The sequence below is a fragment of the Nothoprocta perdicaria genome, unplaced genomic scaffold (assembly GCF_003342845.1).
Source record: "Nothoprocta perdicaria isolate Ctin4 unplaced genomic scaffold, notPer1 scaffold_146, whole genome shotgun sequence".
NCBI classification, from domain to species: Eukaryota; Metazoa; Chordata; class Aves; order Tinamiformes; family Tinamidae; genus Nothoprocta; species Nothoprocta perdicaria.
Window position 1 is genome coordinate 733,509 of NW_020454605.1, and position 15,238 is coordinate 748,746.

General features: G+C 40.4%; 1 protein-coding gene across 1 annotated transcript in view; it reads left to right on the forward strand.

Annotated features, from left to right (window-relative positions):
• The window catches only part of TENM4 (teneurin transmembrane protein 4), a 321,343-nt gene that overhangs the window by 201,472 nt on the left and 104,633 nt on the right, over positions 1–15,238 (forward strand). The window contains exons 13-14 of the mRNA XM_026034516.1: positions 5,920–5,946; positions 13,759–13,905. Of these exons, the coding sequence (XP_025890301.1) occupies positions 5,920–5,946; positions 13,759–13,905 (174 nt within the window). The remainder of the gene's footprint in view (positions 1–5,919; positions 5,947–13,758; positions 13,906–15,238) is intronic.

Here is a 15,238-nt window from a genome sequence, read left to right on the forward strand (position 1 = left end):
AATGCAGTTAGAAAACTTCTGGCTGACATTTGACTCTGTCTTGCTTATCCCTTGCCTGCTCTTCTGCCTTTCTAAACTGCTCATTTTTCTCTCCTTGGTCCTGTATTCCTCATGCACCTGGCACTTACCTTGAACTCCTGGTGTCATTTCTATTATTATTATTAAGATACCAACAATGTGCTGAATTTATGCAAAGAATTTATGCAAAAAGCTGCAAATCCCATTTTAAGAAATTTGCAGTCTTATTAATGACCTGGCTCAGGTTTACCTTCCTTTTTCATCTCACTTAATTCCATGAAATACTTTGCCTTCCTCTTTCTATTTTTTCCTGACTGCCCTGCATTCCAGTGCTGTGATTCCTGTTCTATACTCATCCTGTAAAACCAGTAGCATGAATAACCTCCAGATACCACTTACACATTAACAGGAAGCTAAATTAGTGGATCTGGTCTCGCTCTCAGTAATATCTGTGTAGACCTGGAAAAAAAACAGTTGACTTGAGAAGAGTCTGGAGTGAGAACTTTCCTTCAGGCATTTTGTTTTAATCACCTTCTTTTAAAAGAAACAAAAATGTGCCTCTGCATTGCTCTCATTGTGCAGTAATAAACCAAACCCCATTGTATCAAAATTAGCTACTAACAGTACCTGGCTAGAGCTCTGCATGTTTATCTGTGTGAATTATCAACTTGGTTAAAGATGCAGACATCTACTTTTCCAGTCTGAACACCAGGTAGGTTTGCACGCACAAAGACATACAGAAAATGAAGCCCGTTCACAATATTTTAATTCCAACATTAGGGTAATGGCACAAACCATATCTGTGGCTCAATTCTACTTATCATTTATTTATGCTAATGTCACCCTACCACATTATGATCTCCCCATGCATCCCCTAATGAAAAATATCTAGCTCTAAATACTTCCTGTCTCATTAGACATTGCATTCTGCTTTCTTTTCTCTTTTCTCTAGCAGCTTTCATTTCTTTTCATGAACAAGGGATAAAAGAACCCTCTCTTAAATTACATTACAATGAAATGAGAATAGTCCCATGTTAATTGCAATCTTGTGTTTTTATAATTTTTTATAGCCTCATATTCAAGCACTTTGATTTGAAAAGCGACATAGATTCATAGAAGAGTTTTAAGAGGAAAAAATATTAAGCAAAAGGCCCCAAATCAAAGGGACAATTTTATGTGAAAGTCGTTTATTCTCATATGAGCCCAATTCCTGCCTTCAGTGCCATTTTTTAGTTCTGATGCAAAACCAAAATGCTGCTAGTTCAACATAGGATATTTGAACACATAGCTGATATGTCCTGCTTGTTTTTGACCACAATCTTTCATTATAATTAAAGTTAGCCTATGATGTGTGGTATTCCTCACTCTAAGTATAGTGAATCCATGTCAACGTGAGGAAGGCAGGCACTGCAATGCAGTCAGCATCAAGATTTTAATGGTGCACCCAATCATTTTGCAGGGTACTGCCTTCCTATTGCAGTGCTGTATTGGTCCAGGAATCATTCTTTAGTTCTTAGAGTGCTGGAGTAATTCTATTTCTTTTCATTTTCCCCTCCTCATCTTCTTGCATGATGACCGAGCAACAAATTTGCACATAGTCCCATGCCTCTGAAGCTGCAAACCATATTTCCTGCAGAATATTTCATTGATAAATGTGTAGAATGTAAAAGAGATTTGGCAAAGACATAAATATCCCAGAAAATTGAATAGCTTGAGAAGGAGTAATAAGCTAGTAATATTGGCACAGATGAAAGGACATTGACTTGGAATTACATTAAGTATGTGGAAAGCATTCCCCTTGTCCTTGTGTAATTTCCCTGCATGGCAACTTGTTCTGTTGACAGTAATTCCTTATATGTCTGTGTCATGGCCTGGTTTGCTTTAGCACTGACAAGCATAAAACCCCATTGCTTAAGTGATGCTTTAACAATATTGCTGCGTGTGCAGGTAACATGGGTAAAAATGGATGATGTAAGGAAAGGGCACTTCTTCCGTTTCCTATTGAGCATGTCTGAGAGTAAGAAATCCTATTGCTTTTTAGGTCGTGAGAGGCTCTTTCTTACGATGTACAAAGGAACTCTGATCCCTGTGCATTAATTCTGTTTGCTCGTACAAAGAGTTACATTACCAAAATACTAGCTTGATTGCTCATATTCAGAGGTTTCATTAGARGAACCTCCGTTAATTCCCAACCAGGAAATTGATGCCGAAGCTTGCATTCATCATCCTAATTCCGCAAGCTCCRTGCATCCAGGCAAGAGAGTAGAACAGGAAGTTGATTATATAACTGCAGGAATCCTGAAACCCAGCCGAATGGTTCAGTCTATTTGCTCTAGCTCCCTAAAGAAAAGARTAAAAACAAAACTCTCAAACACACACATAAAAATGACAACAGCCACAATGCAGACTCATATGATGGGCTCTACAGTGTATTCCAAACTTGACCCCAGTTAGAAAATTTGCAAGAATTGAGCTTTCTTTTCTTTTGGCCCAAAACTCCCTTGCAAGCTCCAGGGAGAGTGGTGGGTTTGAAGGTGAAATCAGCCCTCTCAGTGTGGGCTCTGAAAGGCCAAATKACAACTCAGCTCTGTTGTGGGCCACCGTATGCAGTTGATTCACAGATGGCACCACAGAAAATGTCCTGGGTGTAAYAAATGAGTCCAGAAACAGCGCAGGGCTGTCAGCACAGCCTCACATTTCATATAGCTCGTAGTTTGGTCCAGACAGYGTCCCAGGTGCTGTGCCTCTGACCTCCAGGATGTGAATGGAGACTTTAATGGGCCTTGCATGAGAATTTTATCAGATATATGAATCTCTATATATGATATTTTACTAGTAAACGAATCTTGAAGCTTAGGTTCAAGTAGGATTTTTTTAGAAATAGTGGCAGAAAGGGATTTCCCATGTACTTACTTGCAGTGATGCCAGAGATATTTATCATCCTTGAATGGCCAGGACGTAAACCTAGAGATATCACTTGAAGTTCAGTTACTGCACCTGAATACTACAGGGTCTCTTGGGCTGCCGGTTAGCTCTCCAAACACACAAACATTTACCTAGCAGGATTTTCAGAGCACCTCAGTGCCTAATTCCCATTGATCTTTATAAGAGCTACATGCTTCACTCCTTTAAACAACCTGGCCCTGGTATGCACAAATGATGTATGCAGTAACCAGTGTCTAGACAGACAGGCAGACAGGCCTTCCCGTGTGGGCTCCAGCTTATGGCACAATCAAGCCGTTCTTTGTTTGACTTAGCAAAACTCTGATTTTGGAGCAATCTACCCTTTAGGCTTGGCTTTCATCAGCGTTCTTGCATAAATAATCACACGTGTTCTGGGTTGCAATCAGTGCCTCTCGCTTTCTGCTCGAGCAGCTGGAATCCAAACACGGCGCATTACAGAGGGGCTGTCTTCTCTTTCCCCAGGCTCCCAAACCCTTCGCTCGGGACATTTCACTTCCCTAAGCAGCTCAATCCACCTGCATAAAATAAGGAACCCTCTGGCCACCAGTGTGTGGTGAAGGTTCTCACCACGCCCAGCCCAACACAATGGTTATTCACCCACCTCACCACAGCACCCAGACATTTCCCTGCAGACACAACGCTGTGTTTGATCCTCTGATATCCACCTCACCCAAGTGGGATGGGTACCCTTTGGCAAGACAGGGCCATAGTCACAGCGGAAAACGTGTGCTCCCTGCTTTGTTCCAACAAGACTTTGCATCACGTTGAAGATAATCTGGCCATAAGTAGCTGGTGGCATATTTGACATTAAATATTAGGCATAGATGAACTTCAAATGTTCAGAGATGAATTTCAAATGTTGAAATGCAAAGAATCTTTTTTTTTCCCCTCSTCTCTGGAGAGCATCTTGTGCCTTCACTATTTCAACAACAAAGGTTCGGCYACTTTCTATGCTCCTTCAGATTGGGATATCACTGAGGCTTGTGTGCCCTTCATCCCACAAGGAAGATAACGATAAGAAGGGTACTTAGAAAATGAGAAAGGAGAGTGTGCTTGGGAAAATGTTCTGCCCAGGAGCCTGTTCTCCACAGCCCTTACTGCTCTCTCCCCTCTGTCCCTCTGCGTGGGCCAAGGGAATTATCCATATGATCCTTCCCAGTATGTTTAAGACAAAACAAATTAACTTGGGCAATCAAAAAAGAGGATTTTCAGATGGATAACATCTAAAGGATTCTCATAGGAGCTTCCCAGTAGCACATCTGAAGGGACATGGAGTTCCATGCACCTTTGGGTGCAGAAGACACCTTAAAGAAGTATCTCTTGTTTTCAGAGCCCCGTTGTAGCTCCTCAGCCTGCATACGCTCACAGATTTTCCAAAGGAGTGTCTACAGATAATAAGATGATTTTCTAATACTAGAACCATAATACGTGAACGAGAATTACACAGGTTTAGAGAAGAAAGATTTGTGCCACCTCGGCCTACATTCATGTCCATGTATGGAACATTTSCACAAGAGAGCCACATTATTTTTCAAATAACAAGGGAACATTTACATATATATCTTTGACATATGGTTGACATTGGCAATTTCCTCCCCTGTCATCAATTGCAAAGTGACTGCTGCCTGATCTTGCAGTGCTGGGCTGCTCTGGAATTTAAAACCCAAGGGACATCCAAGCAGGCATCGAGGCTCTGCTTCCTGCATCACTGCTGCTATGCAAAGGTGATTACTTGATCTCATTCACTAGCCTCATAACTGCCTCAATCTCTGTTAGCTCTGGTCCTCCCAGCCCTCTCAGCTTACCTGCACCTTCCATTCAAGCATCAGGCTCATGAGATGATAGATAGGGAAAAAATGTCTTGCAAGGTTGGTGACCTCCCAGGTGAGCAGTCTATGTGAACAAACCTGAAACAAAAAAGCTTTTCATAAAGGTACAAATACTGAGAGGGAGATTGCAGGGAGCATGCAAGCTTTACCTGAGCCACGGAAACAACATTTAATAAGATTTGCATGATAATGGAAATCGGAGCAAGGTGCTGGGTGTAGGGAGTGGGAGAGAGAGAAGCCAAGAGTCAGGGCCTCRTATTTAATCAAGATCAGCTGTTAGGAGGGAAAGTGCCAACTACTGGCTGCTCTGGCCTCTCTAAAGCAGGACCCCAGGGCCTCACTTGCATCTTTGCCACCAACTTTCCATTTGACCCCAGAAAATGAAATAGAAGGTGGTTTTYCAAATTAATATTCCATGGGAATTGGGCACATGACTGCACTTCTGTATCTCTAACCTTTTCTTTGCTTTAGCCCTCCTTGGAATAAGTACGTTAGCACTTATCTATATCTGGTAGAGCTGCCACGAGGTTAATTTAATATTTGTGAAGCAGTTTGATCTTGGGCTAGAGGATGTTGTACAAATGCAATGTGTTACTCTTAAGCAGATCCAGGGTAAAAGCCTCTCAGTCTGGTAAGGCCACGGGAGAACTGTGCAGCTTTGCTGGGAAAAAAATTTAAGGCAATCAGGTGAGGTGGAGCACTCTCAAATGACTCTGTTTTTCCCGTTGAAAAGCACTTGGTAAAACAGAGGTAGATTGTAACAAATGAGCAGAGCCTTATAGTAATCTGCCTCTTATATATATATATATATATATATATTTATACATATATATATAAATGCATACATAATATATCAAACTTTTCTGTTTCTCTTCTGGATCTTAATAAGCTGAGATAACTGAATGTTGAAACAGCCTTCTTGAGCTCGTTGACCAAGAAGGGCTGTGCTCCACCCTTCTTCCTTTTTTATCTCTCCTCATAATCAAAGTTTTTCTTTTCATATCACAGCAAACTCTCCTTTGCCTTCCTAGCACCTGCACAGTCTCGTAGTAAGCCGCAATGCACTTATTCAATCCTACCTTAAATGTCCTGTCTTTTATCTCCCAAGCTCACTATCTGGATAAGGTAGTGAAAGGTATGCTCTTCCTTCCTATTTTTTCCTATTGTCTTTGTGGTTTTTTTTATCTTTTCTTTTCTTTTCTTTTAAAAAATGCACCGTGAACATACTGTGTGGAGGTTGCATCTCTTCCTCATTGTCACCAAAGTGCTCCCTAATGTCTGGAAGGGTGAACTTTCCAGTCATTTAGGTAGGAAAGACCTCTGTAAGTGCTGTGACCCTGTGTTCACATCGTATTCGTGTTCCTGCCCTTCCCTTTGACCCTGCCCTCCAAACCACCTCTCATCCTCACCCTTCCTACCCAGGTAAGGAAAGTCAGGAGGAAAAAGTGCCTGTGAATACAGCAGGTGCCCTATACAGTGATATGTTTTAATTAAACGTGTACAATCCATTTTGTAACAAGCAGGTGAGTGTACTTTTTATGTGAAGTCTCCATGTTTTGATCCATGACTGCTAAGTCTTACATGGGAACTTGTGTTATATCTCTCTCTCTCTCTTTATATATATATATGTAGAAATGTTAKAACCTCAAAGCCAAAGCCTCTGGTTGTGTAAATCAGCAAATTCTCTTGAAATTAGTGATGTTATATTAACTTACAGTGCAAAGAAATTTGACATTATGTTCCTGTTTGTAAATGTAAAACAAGTCTAGAATCCAAATCTTTACTTTTCCGGAGAAGAAATGGAATTGAACTGTTATGGATTAGAGTTAATCTGATATCTTAAAACACTCGCAGTTGTTTCTTAACCAGAGCTGTATGCTAAATTAGTTTCTGGTTTTTAAGCAGAAATGTTGGTGACAGTTCCTGAATGCATATTAGTTTTATAAAAATATTGAAATAGTACACATCTCCTAGATGAATACAGTGATCTGACAATGAATATGATTGAGTTGGACACAAATATCCTTCTACATGGCTGATTTGACACTAACAATAACACAGTGCTGAATCGACACAGCATCACGTATTTGCCAGTTAAACAAACCAAAAAAAAGTCAGATAGAATAAATCTKTTTTTTCCATACAATTTACCCTCCGTTTTCAGGTTGTGAGCAATCTGAAACAGCAGCCATGATARTTTTATGAAGAAGGGCAGATATGCCAAAATATTTGGTTGCTGAATGGTTAAATTGAAGTATCTGGGGCTCTTAGGGCTTAACAAGAAACGTGATTGCCCTCCTGACTTGACTTCTCTCAATGAGCTTAGCATGTCTGTTCTGTTTTCATTGATGCTCATAGGTAGGTTGAGATACAATTGCAAATAGGAAAAAAAATGAATAAGCAAATATGAATGATAATGAAATGTCCACAACATAAATAAGAAAACTTTGGAGAGTAATGCAACAGTAAGTAGTGCCTCTCCTTGAACCCCTGCTTATGGATTGACTGTTCAGTGGCTGTTAGCTTTCTCTCATTGCTTACTTAGTAAAATATCCTTGTCTGTATTGAAATTAGGGAGAAAAATTATATCCTCCTTCTCAGGATATCCTTCTTTCCTTTCCTTAGATCAAGTAAAAAGGGCCTCTTTTCATATCCTTATGGAGTCATAGTGGTTGCATTATTAAAAGAATATGCAGGTCACCACTAGGGAGTGCAATCAGAGCCTCCTCTTAATGTTCCATATCTCAGTGTTTTTCATTTCAAAAATCCAGAGCTTTCTCCTTTCATCTGAACTTGCATTGGAGAAGGTTGGATCAAAAAGGACCAGATAAGAACCAAGARCACAGAGAAGGTGACAGATCAGCCTGTATAGCTTATGTCCAGGGACATGCAATAGTGATTACCCTATTCAGTAGCCCATTTTTTTTTCTTTTCATAAGTCTTCTTTAGCTATCACTTGTCCCCTGGATAGCCTTTTGACTCACCTTAATACCCAAGAATAAAGGGATGTTATATTTAATGAGTATAGCAGAGTGTAACAGGTTATTCTTAGCAACATGCTAAGAATAAAGTATTGCTCAATGCTTGTCCTCTTTGGGGAAGATTAGCAATATCTGAAATATTAATAGGACATGTTTTTTACTTGACTAAACTGCATAGCATGCATTTTTTTCAGAACTAAATTACTCATGCCATTTTGGCTTTCTTAATTATTAACATCTTTCTGGTTGAAGTCCTTTCCTAGTAATCCTGTCACCCCTTGTCAGGGGTGAGCCTGATTTACTGCTGAGTCTTTCCTACAACTTCACAATAAACCAGTAATACAGACAAGATGTAGAATTGTTTCTAAGTTGGAGGGCAAGTTTTAAGAGGAAACTTCAGGATGATGAAACCAAAAAAGATCCAACTAGAATTGGAAGGGAGTCTTTGAGGCTAAGGCCTTCTTAACACTTAAAATAAAAAGGGATTCATATTATTAAAAATGTGCTGATTTTAAAGAGACCTCCTCTATTTAGAATACCTATGAAATTGGCATAATTAATTTCTATCATTGGTTGTCAAGTCCCACACCAAAAATAAAATAAAAATACATTAACTCTTTAGTGAGACAAGTAAGTTGCTAGTCTGAAATGTAAAGATGCTAAACCATCCATTTGAATACAGTGGGAAGTACAGAGTGACTTCCTTGCCCACTCCTGAAGTYTGAGGAGCAGTGAGAACCCAAGGTCTAACTGCAGCCAGTTCCCTTACTCACAAGAAATGGGAGCTCTGGTGAGAGATTTTTCCATCTTCATCTTTCAGGCACCATTTGATTAGATATTTCTTCATTCCCATCATCACAAAATGTCATGGTGATCGTTCAAGGGCCGAGTACTTTTCAGAACACTCCACCATGCTCTCAAAGCCTGCAGGAATCAGATAATGCTTTTTGGCCCTTCCCTTTAGCCCTACAGATATTTTACACGTCACTTAATGATTATTGTTCTTTTAAGCTACAAGTGTTTGCGTCATCTCATGTTCTCCTCATTTCAGGATGCAGACACTGTCCATTAAGACTTGGGAGAACAACCATCAGGAAAGACAAGAGAAAGAGATATTTATTCTCTGTGGTACTATACAATCAGACCAAGGAAATTCTCATCTTTTAAGTCCAATTTCCATTGCCAAGTGGCAATGAGGCTTAGCTTGAAGAAAATTCCCACTGAACATTGTTTATAATTGGGCTAATTAGAGAAGACTTTACGTGTACAGATCATTAAGAGCAGATTATTTTACCACCAATCTTAAAATGGCAAGGTAATTTCTTACTCTGGAGAATTTCTTCTTTGATGTTGATATTCTTCTTTAGTTTAGTCAAAAATAGTCCATTTTTCATAGTGATTTTCTGGTCTGTGTTGACCAGGCATGGCAGGCCTGACATTTTCATGAATGTGTTGCTGTGTCATTGTTTTTCAGCAACACTTTCATGTGCTTCAGTTASAAAACTGCATCAAGGTTTGTTTTGTTTTTCTCCCTCCTAAAGCTCTATTCATGTATTTAATTCTTTGAATCACCAAAATACAATTAACAAACAGGAATAATGGGGCATAGTGACTCTAGCTACAGAACACTAGAGACAGAAGAAAATGATGGTGTAAATCTGTGAAGATTAAACCATCCTGCTGTGCTGATATTCAGAGGCACTCCAGAAACTGGATGATCTTTTTGCTTTACTCCCCAGGATGGGAAAGGAGGGAATAAAGTTAATTTGTACCCTCTTTCTGTCAAGTGCTTTGTAGTGCTCCAATTGTGGAATGTGGAATCCTATATGTTCCTAATATATCTATACTGTTAATGGTGGTCAAGTCATTACGCAATGAACCAGCTTAAAAATAACAGCTTTCCTAGGTTTATTCTGCCAGATATGTTGGCCTAAGGATTTGTATTCTCTTCTAACATCTGGAGCATCTAACAGCTGCTGTTTAGTATTTTTTGCTTTCTGTAAATGATTTGCTTCCTCATTTCCTCAGCACGCTGTCTTCTATTGGCAAAGGAGAGGTATAATTTTCTTCTCACAGCATCAATGCTTTGTTGTACCCTTGTAGTGCAATGGTTAATATCTGAAAACTCTTATGCCCATGAATCTGTCAAGATGCCACCTTGTTAGGAGACAGTTCTATGTGACTTCTTGCAAGAGATTCATTTCTTTAGGAAACTGGGATGGCTGTCTGTGGTGAGATGGGGCAAACTTGCTTTCTTCACTTGAAAGATGCCAAAACAATGAATTATAATGTTAGCATCCCACGCTGGGTTATCTACAGCGTAGATATTTATATTTGAACTAGTCACCCTGGATCTTCTTAATAGTCAAGGAAGAGCAGTAGGCATTTTCAGGATAAGATTTTATAAAATACTCTTCTCTTTCTTTTCTGTCCTTCTGGATGGTGTTTTCCCTGTATCTGTCTGCCTTCTGAGATGCTTGACTTGGTTTCTCTGGGTTCTTGGTTTCTGTCTCCAAATAGAGATGATTTGGAGGCAATTATGAAAGTCCATTAGGATAGACTGAAATACATTTTGCATAGACAACGAATTGCACCCAAAATTCAAGGACACAGGAATGAAATGGATTTCCTCAATTACAGTCTGGTATTCTACTTTCAAGCAAGCCACACTGTTTAGTGTCTTATATGAGTTGACCAATCTSTATGAAAAGAACAGTGAGGCTTCTTCTCCTTAATCCTCATACTAGGAAGCTATTCCAATCATTCCTTTGATCTGGAGATATTTTTTCTTTCCAATTTCCAAATGGAATTTATGGTTGGTCAATGTCCATTTGTTCTCGTGGCAGGATTATTCTCTTAAGCTTAAAATAGCAGTTTTACCTTCTCACTCTTCTGCTTCATGAGTATGTGGAAAACAATCATGGTGTTTGCATTCTTTTCTGCACTAAAGTGGGCAACTTAAGCCCTTGCCAGTTTCTTACATAAAGGAGAGGTCCCTATCTTGATTATATCAGCCAGTTTCTGTGACTTCAGGTTCCACTCTTCCTAAGCTTGGAAGAATAGATCATACAAAATTCTTCCATACGCTCTTCATTTGTACAGTTATATTATTTTTTCCTTATATGTGATGAACACTCCTCGTGAGAATTATTTGAAGATCACTTCCTTTTTTTTTCAGTTTTACAGCCAGTGATCAATCAGTGCAATATCTCTTCTCTTTAATAATGTTAGAACTTTGCTTTTGAGATCCTTGTGCAAAAAGTTAAGAAATGAACAATATAATTTAAAGAGAAAAAAAAAATGTAATAGCTCGTTTCCCTCTGAATTTCCATCACGTGAAATGATATAACCCTAACTTAAATAGTTTCCAGGGTTTGGATCTGTCCGTACATGACTTGGAACTTTGTCCTTAGAAAAAGCCTCAGGAAAAGCTTCCAAAACCCATCGTTGAAAATATCAGTCTCTTTTTTATTTTCTTCCCTTTGCAGAAGATAAAAGTCTGATTACTGGTATTGAACACTARCAGTGGTATCCAACCCTTCTTTGACTCCTATGCTTCTACGGTGTTCTCATAAACTTCCTCAACCAAGCTCCTTTTGACTCCCACTGAGTTCCTGTCCAGGTCAACATCACTGCACCTTCCTGACTTAGCCTTTGAAACTACAGGATAGAACAGATTATTTTAGGATGAGACACAGAGCTCAGCAGATGCACTAGAGCAGTGAAAAGATGAAAGGTGCTCAGGGATGATGGAACAACATCAGRGAATTGAGGCACCAGTTAAACTCTAATAAATCCATGCAGAATATGCCTGCAATGAGGTTTCTTTAGAGGCTTTTCATCTAGGCAAATTTAGAGAGATTTATAAAGATGAGATAAAAACATCCCTGCTGTCAGGGTTGTCCACCAAAACAGAATGTATCTGCTCTGAAGTGTAGGTTTGCCTGCCTACGTAAGTTATTTGTCACTTTATTTTAACTACTAATACACATCCTCTCTCAATCTCCACAAGAGCTGAACACTTTTAGCTAATTCTGAAATTAAATAGAGGAAATAAAAAAATAAATAAGCCCCAGCATGACAGAAAAAAAAAAAAAAGAGATTTAAATGGTTAGAAATTTGGCACTACTGTAAGTAGCTGAAGGCAGGGTATTAAAATGGGAAATTTCAAGTACTCTTGCCTATAAATAGTACTGGCAGTTCTTTCCGTAGGATATAAATACTAGTATAAAATATAAGTACCAAAATATGTTCACCACAGACAGAGTACACATTTTTAAAAGGCTGAAATACTATAACTATGTTTATAAATGTAAAAGAATATTTTAGATCCTTTTAAAGGATTTTTCCTTACCATTATTATTCTTTATTCCATCTCCTTCCCCTAAATATGTAGGAAAACAACCTTAGAAGAAATGTTAAGCTCACTGTGAAGCATGTTTATTAGTTAAAAGGCATTTCTGAAACACATTTGCCCAGCACAGGATACATGATGGTGTCGTGTACTTTACCTGCTGTCTCCCCACGTTTTGCGATGACTCTTGTGAGTAATGAGGCAATCACAGGCTGCCAGAGCACCCACCTTGCAGCACTCTTTACCACCACGTTGTGACTCTTCAAGCCACAAGAAATCTGTGGTGGTTGTGCAATTTCACAAACAAATTCGTCGTGCAAAGCCAAGGGGCTTGGCAAACTTGAATCACATGGCAAAGTTTCACAATACACGTATAAGCAGAGAGGGCCTCCAGACAGGGAYTGAGAAGTCAGAATTACACAGAATCACAGAATCACAGAATATTTAAGGTTGGAAGGGACCTCTAGCGATCATCTAGTCCAACCTTCCTGCTCAAGCAGGCACACCTGGAGCATGTGGCACAGGGTGGCATCCAGGCGGGTTTTGAAGACCTCCAGAGAAGGAGACTCCACAACCCCCCAGGAATTAAATTCCTGGTTTAATCAATTCCGATGAGTCACCTTGAAAATTGTTTGATTGCCTTGTTTCCTAATCTGTAAAATACAGCTAACATTTCTGACTTCTTCTCTGTAAAGATTTCCAAGCTCTGTAGGTAAAAAGCCCCCAGACTATATAAATTAAGCGGCCATCTTCACCTTGCTTCTTGCTGTGGAAATTACTCTGCTATTTTGTTTAAAAAAAAAAAATAGAGATGGAAATCTTAGCAGGGGGTCATCAGACAATAAAATCAAACACTGGTGAGTGGACAGGAGGGATGGGATTCATCTCTCCTTATTTTAATCATCTATAATAGAAGTGTTTGCCTCTCTGCTGGTCACCCTGGGATCCTTTTCTAGTCAGTGGGGAGAAGTAGGAACTTTCAGAGCATGGTTCAGYTCATCAATAAAGCATTAAAATACACAAGGGGACTCACACCATGGGAATGTCTGTTTGCCTCTCTGCTAACTAAAGGCAGAGCTGAAATATCTCTATCACAGGTGGATTGTAACCAGGCAGGATGGATCCCACCCAAACTGAGAAGCAGAGAAATCAAGTGTTCTCCATATATTTTCTAGCATAGAGAATCCCTTCCCTTTCAGGACAGCTTTTACCAGACTGAAATCATTGAAAGACAGCTGTTTTGCTCAGGCTGTTAAGACTTTTAACCCCATATGAAATTTAGGTAGCCCTAAATCCTCATYCTACTGAGCAAAGGATTTAATACAGACAACAAGGCAAGAAAATCCTCYTGCCTCCCCAAGCTCACCCTTCCCTCAATGCAACCAGTGAGACCATGCAGTGACGACTTCCTGGGAAAACTGGAAGCAGCAACCCACTGGAGGCCACCATTCTGGTACCAAACTGGGCCAGTTCGCTCCAGATGGGGAGACAACAAGTGGGAGTGGAGAAATAAATTGAAAGCAAAGGGGAAAAGCTGTTTCAGTAGCCCCTTTCCAGGCTGTGTCGCCCGGTCTTTGCAGCGTGTTTGAACGTGTGGCTGTTTGCCTTGCAGAGGGCTGCCCTGGCTTGTGCAACGGCAACGGCAGATGCACCCTGGACATGAACGGCTGGCACTGCGTCTGCCAGCTGGGCTGGAGAGGAGCGGGCTGCGATACGTCCATGGAGACGGCGTGCGGCGACGGGAAGGACAACGACGCAGGTAGGAACACGGGCACGTGTGCGTCAGGCTTCGTGGAGCCTGTAAACCTTGCACAGCGAATAGTCAGCTGGGCTGGCTTCTGCAAGGCAGAATTTTTTGTTTTGACAGCTGGTGGAGAACAGGCAGCGACGTCTGCCAGGCTGACTCAGCCAGAGTGGATTTGAATTCAGATGAAATGRGTTTGGAGCTGGGCTGAGGTGGTCTTGTCCTTGGATCAAGTCATAGAATCATAGAATGCTTAAGGTTGGAAGGGAGCTCCTGAGCTCATCTAGTCCAACTCCCCTGCACATGCAGGGTCATCTAGAGCATGTGGCACAGGGTGGCATCCAGGCGGGTTTTGAAGATCTCCAAAGAAGGAGACTCCACAACCTCTCTGGGCAACCTGTTGCAGGGCTCTGTCACCCTCACTGTTAAGAAATTTTTTCTTAAGTTCCTGTGAAACTTTTGGTGCTTCAAGTCCATCTACCAGAGAGCAGGCAGAGGCCATGCACTCATCCTAGCACCCCATCTGAGCATGGGGCTCAGTGGTGACACAGTAGGACCACCTCAGGTAGCAAAAAGCCCTGATGCTTCTAACTTTGGCTGAGTTTCTCATCAGGGCTCTCTGGTAGGCTGCTACTGACCTGGGATGGCTGTTTCAAAGTAACTTAGTGGTTGATCCCCATGCCCACAAGCCATCCAATCCCTCTCAAACCATGTTTTATTGATTACAGTTCCGTATGTAATGATGTCAGGCATGTGAATAATAGCCCTGCGTAATGCAAACTTAATATTCAGAGTTATCTCATTACAAAGGAAAGCCTGGTGCAGTGTGAAGGTTTGAATTAGAGGGCAGGAGATGAGATATTAAATTTAAGGCATAAGGGAGGCTGCATAATTTGTTTTGTTGTCACTYGGCAAAAGGCTTTGCAAACCACAAGTCTGGGCCAGGACACTGGCTGTGAAATGGAGACTGCATTTTGCAAGTCTCTGTTTTACCCTGGTAGCAAAAACAGTACAATCAAAAAAAGAAAAAAAKGAAAAAAAAAAGCCAAGCCAAGACCATGATTACCTGCTTCGCAGCAACTGGAATTCTGATTGAATATTTAAAATACTTCTGCACATCTGGCATGGTAAATGGACCAAATTATCCCTTTAGAAAAGATGGAAAAAATGGGAGAACTGTACAAAGAGGACATGCTGTAAAACAAAGGTCGCTTTTTGCTTAACATGAAACTGTATATCACTGTATTCATCTTTTCTACTTACAGCTGACACAAGGCAGCAATAAAGTTCACCACATCAGATGTGTAAAACTATGATAGAGCATAGAGCAGAAGATAATCCCAGTTTA